At 36.4% G+C, this 17,615-nt stretch overlaps 1 protein-coding gene across 1 annotated transcript; it reads right to left on the bottom strand.

Annotated features, from left to right (window-relative positions):
* Positions 1 to 7,387: 7,387 nt before the first annotated feature.
* On the bottom strand, positions 7,388 to 12,756 carry LOC103964784. Its single transcript, XM_048579991.1, has 8 exons — positions 12,753 to 12,756; positions 12,206 to 12,230; positions 11,315 to 11,461; positions 10,571 to 10,686; positions 10,082 to 10,228; positions 9,490 to 9,583; positions 9,073 to 9,408; positions 7,388 to 8,972 (listed from the first exon to the last, which is right to left on the bottom strand). The coding sequence occupies exons 4-8, from the start codon at positions 10,679 to 10,681 to the stop codon at positions 7,678 to 7,680; spliced, it is 1,983 nt and encodes a 660-aa protein (XP_048435948.1). The 5' UTR covers positions 10,682 to 10,686; positions 11,315 to 11,461; positions 12,206 to 12,230; positions 12,753 to 12,756; the 3' UTR covers positions 7,388 to 7,677.
* Between the last annotated feature and the right edge of the window lie 4,859 nt (positions 12,757 to 17,615).

Below are 17,615 nucleotides of genomic sequence, written 5' to 3'. Positions count from 1 at the left end.
AGAGAGTTCTAACGTGGAAAACCTTATTGAAAACATCATCAACATAACTCTTAAAGGCAATAGATCAAGCCAAAGTTCCAATACAATTTCATGATGATTGATATAAATTGAAGATTTTGTAAATGGAGGTTTAAACTTTTGAGAAAGACTTACAACATTGAAAACAAAAACTCTTTCATTTTCCATATCCTTGCACATTTAATATTTGTAATAGATTAGTAGTGTATGTATTATTTTTTTATTAGGCTCTTATTTTCGAGTGTAGATATAGTACTTAAACGACAAATGTTTTAATATTTTAAAGTAATATTTATGTGGCAATGTGCGATATGTGCAAATTTAAAAAAAAATTTTTTTTTTCTTAACGGGTCATAACGGGTCGGGTAGTGACCCGACCTGTTAAGGATCCATTAAGATAACGAGTGTGACACTGACACGACCCGTTAAGATAACCGGTGTTACATGAAAACGACACAAACACGACAGATACAACCGGTTTGTCAGGCCTAATCGGACCCATCATTCTGCAATCTGCGTTAAACATTGACATTTGCACGGTGATGTTAAATATTGTGTGATCATCAACAGTTATATTGATGCAATAAGATATTATTGTATTTTACTAGGTATCGAATTCTCGTTTATTATGAGAATTGAACTTAATATTTGTTATGTTGGTGAAGTAAAATATTGTTAAATTTTAAGATTTGCCACTTTAATTGTTGAAAAATATTACTAAATTATAATACCAATAATAGTTTATAGTACCGTTTTAATTAGTTTAAAATGTTTGTGGAACTGTCAAATTAACTCTCTACCATGCTACTTCTGAAAGTTTTAACTGTGCAGTATATATACTGTTATATTAATCCACTTGACAGATTTCTGCACCCATGTTTCAACATTTCATCATATTGTGCAAGCAACCCTACACTCGCATTCAAATTTTTGCTGCAAATGAATGCATCATGCATGGTTATGGAGCTATGCCATTTATTAGTTAAATATATATGTCCCACTGTTTGAATGTCTGTAGATACTGAGTTACAATTACGTTAGTGGTCCTGAGGATTAGAAAGGCCGAGTTCTTATAAAAAATCCAATGTGTCTACTAAATCCAAATTGAATCAAATTAATATTGGAATTAGAAAACTAGATTTTAATCCCTAAATAAGATGAAGTTTAGAAAAATGTCTTATAAAAGATTAAAAATTAATTTTAGTCCCTTGACTCTATTTAATGTCAGCATAAGTATTCAATGTTTCTTTTTTTATTTATAATTTTATGAATTTAAATTTTATGAAAATATTATAAATTTTAATTCTCATTATGGTAGGCATCTTATATAAGAAAATATTTTCGTAGAGATTTTTCGGTGCACTTATGTTTTTGCATATTTTTTTATCTGCCACTAATTCATAAAAATATATTTAGGTACGAACATTTCGGTACAATGGGTTAGTATAATATGTTTAGGTACGGACATTTCGGTACACTAGTTTAGTATAATATATTTAGGTACCGACATTTCGGTACACTAGTTTAGTATCATATAGGTAGGTACAGAATTTTGATACACTTATCTTTTTACATATTTTCTTATATGTCACTAATTCACTATAACATATTTAGGTACGGGCATTTCGATACACTAATTTAGTAAAATATATTATGATATGGATGTTCAGGTACACTAATTGGAGAAAGTCAAATAAAATTGTATAATAATAAATTTAAAATATAATGTAATAACATTAAATAAGTTATCTATTAAATATAAAAACTTTGACAAAAAAAATTCTATTAAATATAAAAACAAAAATATAATATGAATTTGAATTAAGTACACATTAAGGGTCTAAAATCAATAATCAATCTAAAACCAGGTTTTTTTTTTTTTTAAATTTTAATCTTCTTGAAGGATTAAAATTCAAAAACCCTATTGAAATTAAGGGTCCAATATGCTTAACCCTTGAGCTCCAAAATGAGGACGTTTCGGCCAAATTTAAAGATTAGCATGCACACAAAAAATTAAAAAGAACAAACATAACTGACGCAGAAGTTCTCACTTAAAATCTTCAAAAGACTTTCTATAACCAAAGTTGGAGATATAAAACTTATATCTCACAGGTTTTTCTTTATCTTCGTAAATCAATGGTTCTGGTGTTTTCAACCCCATCAGTTTCATAGGACGTGTGACCTAGCTATATTACACACACACACACACACACACACGCACACACATTTATATTCTTATAGTATATATACGTCCTCTTGTCCACGATGGCTATGATGTTGAGGAGAAAGGAAGCGGATTGGATAAAATGAGAAATAATTATGGTGACAAATGTGCTTCCTTTTTGGCCAAAAACAATTGAGGGACCTACTATTCACTTTTTATGAGGACAAAGTTTTTCTACCAAAATGATGGAAGATTGAAAACAAAAATTCTTCACGTCTATTGAAAAATGATTGTTTTTAGAAAATGCTAGCTTGTACGAGATGGTTGATCAATTTTCTCATACAACAATTTATCATATTAACTAAACAAATTAATATAGGAGTATACTTGTAAGTTGTATACACGAGTTACCTAGAATGGACAGGTAAATAAGTATACGACAACAACGTTGATCCTTGAGTAACTTTTAGCTTGTTGAATGCATATGTGCACATTTGTTTGTTTAATGTAAAAGAGAAAATTTTCTCTTTAGACGTAGATTTTACCAAATTGATCATCTCGTGAAAAATATATTACGACATATTGTTCAAGCGTATATACATTATTGACCTACTTTTTGATAGTTCAGGTTTTGGTAACACTAATCTCAATATTTTTGTCCGTCCAAGTATATACATATCTTCCACTTCGCTCGCATTAGAACACCGTCAAATCATTAACATTCTAGTGAGGACCAAAATAGAGGACTTGCTTGTCGAACCATCAACTTATGTCGACATCAATCTCGTTCTATACATTTATCAAAGACTAAGCAATCATAAATTCTGCTTTTGGTAAGAATAATCGAGAAGAAAGGGGAGCATGCAGATGGAGTCTCAAGGGGACAAATCATGTAAAACGATTGACTGCAATAACCTTCACACTTGTTTTTCTACATCGACCATAATTCGATGGATTTTCATGCGGCTTATGCTTATTATGGATGTCAAAGACTATGATATCGGGCCCTCCCACTTGAGCAAATTAGGCATCACCAGTGGTTGAGAATAAATAACATAGGATGGTGCCCAACTTTATACCACACCTTCTTCTGCTCGCACTCATCACCCCATTCGTGCATCAATCTACGCCCATCATTCAATATAAGCATTGGTTGGAGCACATTTTTGGTGAAAAAATAAGTAATGCTTCGTATTTCTCAAGGTACCTTAATGATTCATTCTTCGATATATATTTCTATAAGGATATACACTATTGAAATGAAAGATTAAAATCCTACATCCTTCAAAAAGGAGTATCCAATGTCGAGAAAGTGTAAAAGAATGCAACTTGTAGAAAAGAGAAAAGCCATAATTAGATGTATGAAAAGTCCAAGTGAGTAAGGAATAGAACGTTTTGTAAATGTTCAATGAAAGACGATTTTTTTATTCTTCTCTAAAGGAGATAATAAAGATAAACCCAACGGGCACTAAAATGAAAAATAATTTATAACTCATATGGTTGAAAACATTCACTCCTTTGCCTAAGGTCTCATGAATAATGTGAAGTGGGACAATATGAAAATGGAGCAAAAATGGACGATTTGACGATACAAGAGGAAAGTTCGGAATCCCTCATCCTCCAATATCGCTTCTATAGAGAAAGGGACACTATTACAAACACAAAAACGGATACTATTATTGAATATGTATTGTCTTTAAGTGAAAATTCTAATATACATTGATTCAATTGTTAAAAGAAAAAGGATAATGCAAGGAAGACCATTTATTTATACCATATTTATAAACCATATGAAAATCATTACATGGTGTTTGGTATGCTTGAATAAATAATGGTTGTCTTATGCCTCGGACAGAATGTTATTTACATATCTCAAGTGTCAAGCCCGTGAGATCTTCTAATGTTTCTCTAATGTGTGTTTATCTTCAATGATTCAAAGATGATAGGTATATCCAGGCTAGAAATTACTTCAGACAAATTCAAAAGATTTGTGAGAGATATGGCTGTACCAAATCGAGCCTCAGCTTGACAGCGAGGCACATAATTGTAATATAATGTCATTGTTGTAGGCCTAATTTTACTGAGGGAAAAAAAGGAAAAGGCTGGCGGCCAACGAAGAGAACAGAGAATTTGGTGATTCTCTAGAGATGGTTTTTCACTCCATCATACCTTTATTTATAGTAGTAAGAAATTGACAATCCTGACCTTTTAAGTAATACATTACAACTAAGAAACCATCTAAAAGATATTATAGAATCCTATAAAGATTAACAAAACTACATTCTTGACTAATTTAGGACTACAACAGTTCCGCTTGAGTTTGTAATAAATACCCAAACAAATGTCGCATTAGGTCTTCAATGATGAAACAAGAACAATTGATGAAGTTGTCTTATCTAGTCGGCACAATGAATGAATGAGAGTCAAAAAATAAACGGAAGAATGCATAGGTAGTAAAACTCACAAAACCACACTATGGTAAAACCTAAGGTAGGATAAAAGTATAAAGAGAAAAGTGAGAAGTTGCATTAAGTCAACACTAAACGCCTTCAGGACACAAGTAGAACACACACAAGGGTATGACTAGCCTAGGATGGGTGCCTTGTTAAAAACCTTAGCAGGTAACAAAAATCCAAAGGGGAAAAATGCTCTTAATTTTAGGAAAAAAGAGTACGTTAAGGTCAAGTGAGTATACTTTTGAATACTCCCCCCTGAGTTGGACAAAAATTCCAAATGAGAACTACAAGCATTGCAAATGAGATAGTTTGCGCATACCAATTCCTTAGAGAAGCTTCTGGAATGTTGACCTTAGCAGTGACTTCGAGAAGAGGTTAGCAATGTTATCTTGGATCAAATCTGCTTGACTTCGATCTTTTGATGCTTGCTGATGTGATTGGGGCGCAATATGTTTAGTGTTGTCTTTGTTGAAGTATCATGTATTTGATCTGGTCAATACATGCGTATTTTCTTCATGGATCATCTTTGGGACTCAATGATGGATAAAAAACCGCAAGTACTTCAAATGTGCTCAAAAAGAGCTCTCAACCATGTCTCTAACGTGCAGCGTAATGAGGTGCAGTGAGTCTTGGAACGATTCGAAAAATTCGCAATTAAGGTTTATATTGTGGACTTTCAAGATATAGTGGTATTCCCTAACAGTAAAGACATAATCATATGGAAACATGCCTTGTGCGGGTTTGATAAGTAACTAGTGTCAGCATAAAAAATAAGGCAAGCATCATTATGAGGATCAAAGGTTGGATCCACTCGGGATGCGTAGTGATAAGACCAAATTAGTAATACCTTCAGGGTAATGGAAAAACATCTTTAATGTCAATTCAGTGGCTGTATGTACAATGTTGTACTTTTACCAGTAGATTAATAGCGAAGAAGATGTCCTATCTAATGCAATGACCTAAAGAATTTTGTGGGGCATGCACAAGCAAAGAAGAAGAAACATAAGGATTAGAAGACTTGAGTGATGACTTGGGTTTTTATGTAGCATTAGGGCTGGTTCGGGTCGGGATCTTGAATTGAAACCCCTAGCCCGAATCCCAAACCAAAACATTTCGGGATGAGATTTTATATCACCAAACCAAACCGAAACTATTCATTTCCCGATATTCGAGATTTTCAAGTCACTTCAGGATTGGGCCTATATATCCGATGCTGCTATGTTGCTGGAATTAGACAAGGAAAGCTCTATTGCGGTCTACTTCCTTCTACAAAATTTCTAGTTTCAAATCTTCCTCAAGTCGTTTGAGTATTGGTGAGAATGCTCCTGCAATTAACATAGAACCATATCTTATACATTTTCCATTGCAAAACATTTGGAGAGAAGATACTTTGACAAAACACATAGAACCGTATCTTGCATGCAGGTCCTACACTTACCCACCCTAATTCGAAACCCACAGTCCTCAATCCCTTACACATTCGACAAAATACTCAGAAATAAAGTTAATCAACATGAAATTTGACCCTAAACACTTAAGAACAAAACCCAGTGAAAATCAAAAACCCTTACCTAGATTTTGGGACTCGATTGGTGTCGGATTCGAGTCTTCCTTCATTCGTCTGCGTGAGTCGATGGAGGAGCATCATGAGTTGATGGAGGATGAGGAACAGCGTGGATTCAACGAAGGAGCGGAGGGGCAGGAGCACGAGCGGCGGGACTGTGAATGAGACTGTGAGAGTGTTTGAGTGTGAGTGAGTGAGACTATGAGACTGAGAAAGATTGAGAGTGAGCGAAAGTGACTAAGAGAGAGTCTGAGAGACCTAACAAATGACCTAACTCAATGGACGGTTGGATTAGACCTTAACAAATCCAATGATTCAAGTAATTTCAAATATATATATATATATACAATATTCAGTTCGGTTCGGGATTGCCGAACGCTTTCAAAGTTGTGGCCGAATCCCAAACCGAAACTTTTGGGATAGGTTCGGTTTCGGGTACCGAATATTTTGGGAAATTCGGTTCGAGCATTCTTTAGTCAAATTTTGGGACGGGTTCGGGATTTTCGGGAAAAAATTCCACCCCTATGTAGCATTATTCCATTTATCCATGAATCTATTCCAACTAATTAACCAGCCAACCAAACAACATAGCTAGCAGTCTCGCGCTGATCAAGGCTTGGTTGGACCCTCGCCATTTTATCCTCATGTGTTCATGGTTGAAGCATGCTTGGTCCCGAACGGTGGCAATCAGTCGCTTTGCTTCCACTCATCACTTTACTTGATAGTTTATTAATTTCCTAGGATTGTGTATAATCAAATCGTGGGGATCTCAAGTATAACGGGATTTTTATTGAATCCATTGCTCTGGTTCATGTCATACAACATAATAGAATTTTCGCAAATTATTATGTTCATAGAACTCCTCATTTGGTTTGGTTAAGCTTCGGACGAGGCATGCAACTATAACTTCGGCCAACTTGAATGCTAAAACAAAACAAACGAAAACTTGAAGTGAATAAAAGTCGCACAAACATGTATTTAGAACATGTTACATATTCCCTACTTGAACAAATTTTTCCCAATTCCACTATTATTTTTCTTACAAAGTCTGTTCATTACATGGTATTTTCAAACCTTGTCGGTGATTAATCTAACAAAATCCATCGTTTGACCAAAAAAAATGTATTTTATTTGAAAAAGACGTTAATTTTGTGGTTCAATCAGAAAAGTTAGCACACACTATCCTGGTGAACTCATCCGGCACAAACCTTTTCATTTCATTTCAGATTGTAGGAATGTGACAGGAAAAATTCCACATTTTTCATAATTCACCCGAAAGCACAACAATAAATGATAACAATTCTCAACCATTGTTTTTGAATTTCTGAATGAATACTTATCCGGCTACCAATACTGAGATCAGAACATGAATCAGAAAGGTAATTGAATGATTCTAAAGCCCAAAAATTAGCTTACGGTTATATGCAGCTACTGGTACAAATAGATACTTCCACAATCTCTAATCATTCTCAACTTCAAGCTTCTCGTAAATTTCTTTTCCTCCGCGGAACATAGTTGAGTCGCGAACGTTTGTTCTTGACAGGAGTACAGCAGCTCTGACCATCAACCACCTTGCCTCTTAATTTTTTGTACTCCCTTGATCTTAAAACTGTCTCCATAATGGTAATATCTTCACGGATTTCGTGTCTGGAAAGAGAAGCCAGACCAGGAAGAACGTCCCTCTGAAAATCTTTCATTCTCCTCCCCCTTCTCAACTTAACGCCAAATTCCTTACTGTCACTGTAATTTACTTCAGAAGGCTTTGATGACACACAATAGGTATCTTCAGTGCTCCCTGCTAGATTTAGTGTGAGTAACTCATAAGAATCAGAACACTGCGGTTGTTCACTCTCCTTCGTTTCCATCTTTGTTGAACCTCCTACTTCGTAAGCGCAATCTTGATAACAGGATGAACTCTCCAATGAGATTCTGACAAGTGCTTCAGCTGCTGCTCTGATCATAACATCCAGTTCAGCTGAATCTCCTCCCTTGTTGAGGTCTTTGTGTTTTAATTCATTGTTGTCAGAAGATCTTCGGTCCTGCTCACCCATTAAAGTTTCTGAAACTTGAGACCCTCCATGTGTTCCTGAAAACTGATCAACGGAAAGGGGATTTGAGTTTCCGAGTTCAATCTCAGACTGCATAGTCTTTCCGCTGCTGGAATCATCTTCAGCATTGCAGCATGGTTTACATGAAGCAGAAGATATATTGCCATGTCCGTCTCGATCAGTTTTTTGACAATTATCAGTATATGGAAATACGGGGTCTTCTATTTTGTTGTTCTCACAATTCACTTGTATAGCAGAAGTACACGAACTACTTCGACTGTTCAGGAGTTTCATGATGAACCCATTGTTTTCATTACTGGGGTCACTACTGTGGAAACCAACTGCTTCACAGGGGTCTATCTTTGATCTAGACGCAGCCTCCAAGCTTTCATTGCCCATTCCGCTTATGCTCGATCCATCAACTTTCAAATTTCCAGCATTGTATTTTTGAAACCTTTCAGAACTTTCAATTGAGCTATTACTATTTTGCTTTTTCCCAGTTCCGAAACAATGAGTGCCCTCCTCTACCTTGCCAACTAATCTGTGTAAATGTGACGAGCTAGCGGTTGAAAGATGGGCTACTGTACGATCATTTGAGAGACAAGATGAATCATCATACTGAATTTTGTTGAGGTCCAGAACCCCTGTTTCATATGAACCGAACAGCTCCCTCCTGGTGGAAGAATTGTTAATGGCAATGCCACCGGAACACTTTTCTAATCCTGAAAAAGAGACCAACACAAATTTTAAAATTTGACAAGACTGAAATTTCAGAAACTCAATGCCATGTAAACAGTTGTGCACAGATATGTGAACCCGTACCTTGATTGAAAGGATTCCTCTCCCTGCCATCTAAATGAGGGTAACTCTCAGCAGCATGAAACAATAGATTTTTCTTCACACTACTTGAGATGATCGGATCAAAAAGGACAGAAACTTCTAAATTGTGGGTTCCCCTGACGCTTGTAATTGGAGCAGTACTGCTGAATGAAGGTGACTGCTCCAAACCCTCATTTGATGTCCTTTCAATCGATTCTTCTAAATCAATCACGTGTTGCGAGCCGGAATGAGTTTCTAAATCAAACCAAGTCCTCATAGTACCTCCCTCTATCCTATTGTCCTCTTGAATACTCAGGGAAAGCTTCACCTCAGCTGGATCTGTGAAATTATTACAACACAGATCACCTAAGTTCCAGAGTTACTTTCAAGCGATATTATTATCCTTCAGGAGATTCTTACCAATATAGCTAAGAAATTGGTCTGAGGGAAGTTTAAGCTCAGGAGTCCTCGGCTGGATCTTATCATCTACACCCTTGCACCCTTCTAACAAGTCCTGAAATTTGAATTGTGTAAAGCGGACTTCAAAGACAAGCACCGGCTCATCACAATAACACCACAAATTATAAGTAGTACAAATGAAACTAGGTTAATCATCGACCCATCTTTAGAGACTAGATGTTTCATTTATCTCTGCCGCGGGCTACAGTAAATGCAGATAGATCCTGACAAAATTAGTTGATAAGTTTGTTACATACAACAACAACAACAAAGCCTTTTCCCACTAAGTGGGGTCGGCTAGATGAATCCTAGAATGCCATTGCGCTCGGTTCTATGTCACGTCTTCCGTTAGATGATAAGTTTGTTACATAGGCAAAACCAAATTTCGGTCCAAATATTCTTCATTAGACCTACTGCTGTCAGTTTGAAAAGATCAAATACACAGCAACAAAACAAACAAGGGCCAAATGGGAGCACAAGCGGTGGCTGCTTCCACTCCTCTTTATCATAAAACCATTCTTCATGACAGGTAGGAAGTGAAAGATTCACTTACCATAGGTTCATCTCTAGCATAATTTTTCAGAGGTAAAAGATTCGACTCAGCTCCAGCTATGTTATAATTGTATCTACCAAACTCCACTGGGCCAAGGTTCTGCATAAGCGTCTTCTGTATCCTATATAGATGATGGAGTTGATGAACCTGTATGGAAATCAGTAGCGAAAATTATATACAGTGGAATCTATCTTATTTTTTCACATGTTTCCCAATATGCATCTTAAACACATGTAAGGCCACTTCAGTGAAGCCTACTTTAGAGTGAAACCCAAAGTTTACAATCTTCCAAAATGAAGCAGAAAGTGGAAATGATACAATTCTGTTTTTCTCACGCCTTACATAACATCAATAGACAACAAGGTTTTCCCATTGCAAAGCTTGTTTTTTATACGATAACCAATCATGCAGATGAACAAAAAACTGTGGTCCTAAATTATGCCAGGGCATGACTCAACTTTTATCCCGTGATTTAGAGTATCCTAATACCTGCTTTTTAAACACAATCTCCTGGCTGAGCATAGTCTTCCTCAAAACGTCGTTTAGAGAACCAGTGTATGCATGCACTGAATTCAGATCACGATCTCCTCGCATCAACATTTTTTCTGTTTAAGTAATTACATCAAATCAGATTTGCATCTTTGAGCATGACAGAATTTATAAACAATTTCCACAATGCACTTCAATGCCAGTCCCTACAAATCTCTGTCTAATTGCAAGTAATAAGAAGTGGTTTCTATACAAATCACTGTACAGAAACTATTAAGTAAGTAAGTATTCAAACTGGCAACTGAAATCTTGTTCTTTGCCGTTTGAAGGAAGAGTTTGCAAAAATATCTGTTGTATTCTCTCACTAGCTTTTTAGCTATGATCTCACCCCCACCGACTTTTTCTAGTGATAATCTGTTTTACACCACCTATCCTTCCCTCTCCTTTCCTCCATAGTTTGACCAACAACTAAATTTACCGCAATTAAAAGTAACATCACCGTAATCAATCCAAATGCAATTCTTCATGATTGAACTAATTATAATTAAGGCTTATTAATTAATTTTCCCCTTCTAATTTTACCCCCTAAAACTTGTTTTGCCTCACTTTGCCCCCGAAACTGCCATTGTCATCTCATGTAGTCTCAATTCACCAAATTTTTGTCAATTCCATCAAATAGGCCTTAAATTAAAGGGTAGTATGGACATTAGTTGTTGACTGAACTTAAGGACTGGATTCACATGCCTAAATTCCTTTCTCCTCTTTCACGTAACCCTAATTTGTTTCTCCAACTCTTCTCGCCACAATTCACATTTGGCTTGGTAAATATGTGATGATCACCCAAAATCTCCACGTAAGTGCCATGTTGCCAAGCATGGGGCTTATTTCTGCCTGCGTAACAAATGATACTACCCTTTAATGAAAGGTCTACTTGACAGAATGGATGAAAATGGCAGTTTCAGATGGCAAAGTGACAAAAAACAAGTTTAAAAGGGTAAAATGAGACTAAATGGCAGTTCCAGGGGAAAATTAATTAATAAGCCTATCCACAAATAAGTTCAAAAAATGTAAAACAAAAGGAAGAGCCTATAAACATCCATTGAACCTGAGTAAACAATTAATGAGACCTCTGTCATCCTAGTTGCAACTGTGGTAATCCATCTAATTCTCTTCTACGCTTGTCTGGAATTCGTTCCCCACATCAATCACAACGTCGACAAAGTTATCACTCTTGATGAGATGATAACCTAGATGTGAGAAAGGTTAATATCATGTTTTATCATTTCTGGTATTTGGGGAAATCCAGAAAATGGTTTTGTGGATAATCTACTCACATGGCCCATGGAAATTGTTATGCAACCAAACTACTTCGTAGTAAAGGTACTATTACTATTAATGCATCAAACTCCTGAACCAAAATTGAAAACCCAAAAGATCATTACTTTTTAACAACTCAAACAACAAAGAACCAGGAAACAACAATCAGGCAACACATTCCACACCCAACTACTGCAATATAATTCAACCAACACAAATCCCATGTACCAATTTCTCTATACATAGCAACCCAATCTCCAAAAACACAGCTTTCTGCAAAATTTGGAAATGTAGAGAGAGGGGAGAGACAGAGAGTACCAAGGTGAAGAAATATCTGCTTCTTCTTATCCTTCACTAAATTCTCATTTTCTCATACATATCCAAGGGACTGCGATCCAAAACCGCTGCCATGATTCAACTTGAGAGAGAGAGAGAGAGAGAGAGAGAGAATCGGATCACGCTGCGGTCATCAAAGGACTGATGGCGGAAAAGAAATTTCTGCCCAGAGAGATAGGAGAGAGAGGGGGAGAGTAGCGATGGCACGCGCAGGAAGGGCGCGTACCAGATCACATCCCAGTTGTTCCCACAACCAAATTTTTAATTCATCCTCTGCCGATATTTTTATCATCTTTATGTCTCTTTCTAGTTTCTCTCTCTATCTTTCTCTCGGTTGTTGGGATTCCTTTCTCTCTCTTGTTTCTTTATTTTCTCTCTCTATATCTCTCTCATTCTCTCTCTTGTTTCTCTCTCTGCACTTGGATTTCTGTTTTAAGGAGGAGCTGTCACTTGTCAGACGTGCTTCTGCAGGAACAGTTTGAACTGCAAAAGTAATTGACAATGTATCTTCCCTATTACTTGTCTTGACCTTCTTATCCCTCCTAATATCTCCCAAATTCCACTTTTGTCCTTTTTCGAGAATGGACATTTTTTATATTTTAAGTTTAAGCCATCTGCTAGGACAAGAAGCTTCTCTTTAGTCCTGTAACCCTCTAAAAATTATATTTTAATAAATAATGTCAGGTTTATACCATCTTCAACCCAAGAGGTCAAATGACCATAACCCAAACATAGTCATGTGACAAAAAATCACCATACTCCTTACACTCCCAAACTCTCTCATCTCAAAGTCTTCCATCTTCATCTGCTTGCAATAAAAGGGTGCAACAATAACACCGCCACACCACCTCGTCACCCCAGCGATCCCTCTTACCACTGTTACCAACCTCCATTTGAGAATTGAGCTCCCTGGGCGTGTACGGACCAAGGAAGAGTTCATATTGGTTTGACTTTTTCCGGCAAGTTTCTTCCATCCAAGACCAATATGGGAACACAGGAACATCGGGGAGGACAGTTCTCTGGGAAATGAAAATTGTGGTCATCCGACCACCTTTAGATCAATCTCCCAGCCAACACTAACCATGACTGGGCTTTCAATAAGTGAAACACATTGCAAGGATCTTCGATACACGCCAGGCGGGTTCGACCCAACGACATAATTTGTGAGTGGAATTGTTGAAAAGAAAATATCCACTCACAAATTATATAAAAGAAAAGATCCACTCACAAATTATGTCGTTGGGCGGGTTCTACAGGATGCACATGTAAGCTTACTATAAAGGGATGCCTGAATTTTATTTATGGTCAAGAATAGTATTATATTGACTAGAATTGTTGAATTATTGTGGCATGATCATATTTACATTATCTGCTCATCGTTGCTGCACCGGTATTAGTACTCACCCAGAGCCCGGGCTAGTTTTTCACGTGTATGTTCACATCGCACCGTACACTGACTTTGGATTCATTGTAGGTGTCAATCTTGTCCTAGATTGCTATAGGCAATTAGGACTCGTATGTCATGCGCATAGCACCAGTCTTCACATGATTGTAGTATTAGAGCGTAATTCATTATTACTCCCAATCTTGTTCATGTCAGAATACCTCTGCATGAACTCATGTGTCAGCATATGTCAATGAACACTCGATATGATATGTTTGTTTATGTGAGATTATGTGACTGCCGGACGTTAGATGGTTACTTGCGAAATATATTGTGATGTATTGAATTCTTAAGATATTGCAGGCTACGGTAAGTATTTTCATACTATACGTAGTATGTATATTTTGGAAACTATACTTCTTTTATAACGAGGGGTTATAATATTTCAAAAAGGTTTTTATTAAACTTTATTTTTAGGCCCACTCACCCTTGTTTTTTCACCTCTCCATGTTCTAGTGTTGAGCTTTCGTGTATGATGATTCTTGCTAAATCTTGGTATAGGTGGCTACCTTCGATGGTATAATTCACATCCTACCTTACTGAACTTTACTTATGGTCTGACATCACGTGTGAAATGGGTTCATTCCTGCTCACAAGCGCACTCTTATATTTAGACACTTTTAAGTTTAAATTTATTGATATTTTCCTCATTACTACACTTTATGGCTTTGTCACCCTCCTAGTGGCAGCTAGTACATCTCGAGTCGGAGTCTAGGTGGACATTTCGGATCGAGGTGTGTCAATTTGGTATCAGAGCATAAGTTTGGGCATTATTGCGTACATCGCACACGTGATGTAAGCATTCTCGGTTCTTAAGCCTAATTTCTAAATCTTGCTACCTTGTCGAGCACGGAAAATGTGTTGGCTTTTCTAAGTTATGAGAGATTTAGACGACTTATTGACCTTCTAAAAGAATATTTTGGTGACCGCCTCTAGACTTTAAACAAAGAAATTGCGTACCACTGTAGATTTATCAACCTATCCCACTACTATTATCTCATTATCTCTACCAACCCTTTCGAGTTAGGAAACCAATAATAGTTTTGATTCCTTGGCAATATCCTTTAGTATACCATCTATCAGAATTCCTACAAAGTTTACTTTCGTTAAGATTCCAAAAATGTCTTGAGCGATAACCTAGTGCTAAAGTGGTAGCACTCAACGGAAGCACTAACCTTTTCAAACGCACTAGTGATCATTCTGGATCTTCAAGAGGAAGATTGACTTCCGTTTAAATCCGTTGTAAATTATTAGCAAATTCCTTTTTTTTTTTTTTTTTTTTTTTTTTTTCCGGCATTAGGACATTCCAACCAACCTTGGTTCCTAGATTTCCTTTTGATGTTGTACTCGTCATTTTGATGAGTATAAAATGGTGAGTATGAGTTATTATACCTTCGGGTAGTAGAAATCCTTAAAGCAGTAATCAATATCTCCTAGAATCAACGAAACCACCTCTCAGGACCAGTTCCTTATCAATCATCTGAAACCATCTACCTGAGTGGGCTTTAACCTATAATTAGCCTACGGTTGCCCTACTAATTGACAATACTATCTGATATCCAGGAATTGTCAACTAGTATTTAAGTGGTATGATTTTTGATACTGGACATAGGTACTAGTATCTAGGAGTAATACATTTTTGCCAAAATGTCGGTTCATAGTTTCAGGGTAGCAAACGATATCAAAATATCATATATACGTTAATTAGCGGTGCAACTAATAGATTGACTAACAATGACAACCTGAGCCGAAGAAATTAAAATCGTGGGAACTTTAGGAGCAAACCTTGTTGGAGAACAGTAAACTTGTAGTTGTTTCAACTTTACTTTCCACTTAGGTAACCAAAACCTCTTCCACCAGCCATCTTTCTGATCACTTCCACAGACAAACATTAGAATTGTAGCACTAGTTTATTTCATGCTGTAACAACGAGATTAGTATTAAGGAAGTTGTGAAGACCTTTAGTGCGTGGCCTTGTGAAATGAAGTGGTATGGTACGTTTTGAGGACGTATATCTCTAGTGTCATTTCTCAAAATTTTACATGGGATGCCATTGAAGCACGAAGTAGAATAAACCATTGATCTACTTTCTCATACAACACCAATTTTCCTTGTATCTTTTTAAACAACTCATATGTCATTGAGAAAACTTAGTAACAAAAACTTACCGAATAGGAGTTTACCCAACCAAACATTTTAACTTCAGGAACCTCGAACCTATTTGCGAAGGATGAAAGATTAAATCTTAGGATTGTACCTTTATTTTAGCAACTCAATCAGGTGACGATTAAAACCTGGGTTACTGCGAATTGATGGCTACCCAACCAACTTTTAGAGTTCGAGTTTGCTTCCATAGCTTGACGAATTCATAGTAGTCTTATCGATGACTTTCTCATCTATCCCAAGCAACAAGATCAAATCCTCTAAACACTGACAATCAGCCTTATACCAAATTCCTCAAATGTTAGTTTTGATTAAATTGGTACTTTTGGGAGACGTGATCTCAGCAAATGATATTCTTTTCGTTTCTCCCAAAAAGGTTCTAGCTAAAGAAGTGTGACATCCCATAAAGTATTGTAATGTACAAGATATCCTTGGCCTTATTAACTTTATCGGCAGTTTGTTAACGACTTTTCAATTATAGCGTTTTCTTCCCAAGTTGGTTGAAGAAAAATTAGTTTAGCTGAGACGTGGAATATGATTAAACTTGTGACAACTAAGGTGTTGTCTATTTCCTAACCTGTTCGTACACTCTTCGATAACATCGAAAATTTCGAAATCCACGATGACGTTTTCTTTGGACATTTTGGCTATGTAGATGCAACATGACGGGATATCACTTATGTTTCCCAACGGTTGGAAATGTACGAAATAAACCATCTTACTTATGACCTAGAGTCAACAATTATCATCTTTACTTGACAACTGGGTGACACCTCTATGTGGAGAAATGAGTCCAAAATCTTTACTAACCTTAGACCTCTCAAATACATCTTCATTTGGAAAGAACTAAATTCTGACAGCGACGGTGGAAAAACCAAATCAATGCCTACGATTGCACTAACGTGTATCACCCCTGTTATGCAAACGTAGTTACTATTTACCACAACAACCGATATATGTACACTCAAACACTTTCAGCCTAAACACTTTCACTCAAACGCTTTCAGCCTAAACGTAGTTATTATTTAACACAAAAACCAAATCAAGACCTCCAAAATCTTCTATCTCATTCTTGTATCCAAATGGAGATGGTGAAATATCACCATAAACTCCCTGTACAAGGTATCTTGTACATGTAAAGATATGATGATATCTCAATGATTATCGATTGACTGACAAGTCAACTCACTTTCTGTTGGTCCAGGGAGACTACATTTATATCACTTAGTAAAATTTCTCATTCTTGAATTTTTCTAATTTTCTGGTGTTTCGATCAACATCTACTCTGACTGTGATTTTACATTCATCTTCTTGTGCTGGAAAGCATTTCATTCTATTGTGAGTACATGTCTACCCTATTACACTTCGTACTATTTTTTTGAAGCAGTCAAACTGTCTAGGAGAATCACTCGAACCTTAGAATTTTAATTATGACCTTTAATTTCTCAATCACCCAACAAATACTTTGGTGAATGGATCTTTACCGTTGGTGATTGAATATTCTGGAAGCCACCGTTGTAGTGACATGTTATGCATTCAATCCAGTTATCTTGTATTTTAGATTTGATAAACTTGCTTTGATCCTCAAATTCTTGAGTGTTCTTTTAGCCTTCTTGACATAGTTTTTCACTAAATTCAAGAGAAATTCACTATGAACTGCTTGTTAAGGCGTTGCGGACTACATGTTGTGCATGTCATTACCGTATCTCACAGTGATACGTGTTTCACTTCCAAGTCTTGGGAAGTCTTCTTGAATGTTATGAGTACAAAGTTGTTATCCAGTAC

Source organism: the organism of the source record quoted next, unplaced genomic scaffold, assembly GCF_019419815.1.
Source record: "Pyrus x bretschneideri cultivar Hongxiangsu unplaced genomic scaffold, Pyrus_bretschneideri_v1 Contig14, whole genome shotgun sequence".
NCBI lineage: Eukaryota > Viridiplantae > Streptophyta > Magnoliopsida > Rosales > Rosaceae > Pyrus > Pyrus x bretschneideri.
This window is presented reverse-complemented; position numbering and strand designations above follow the sequence as displayed.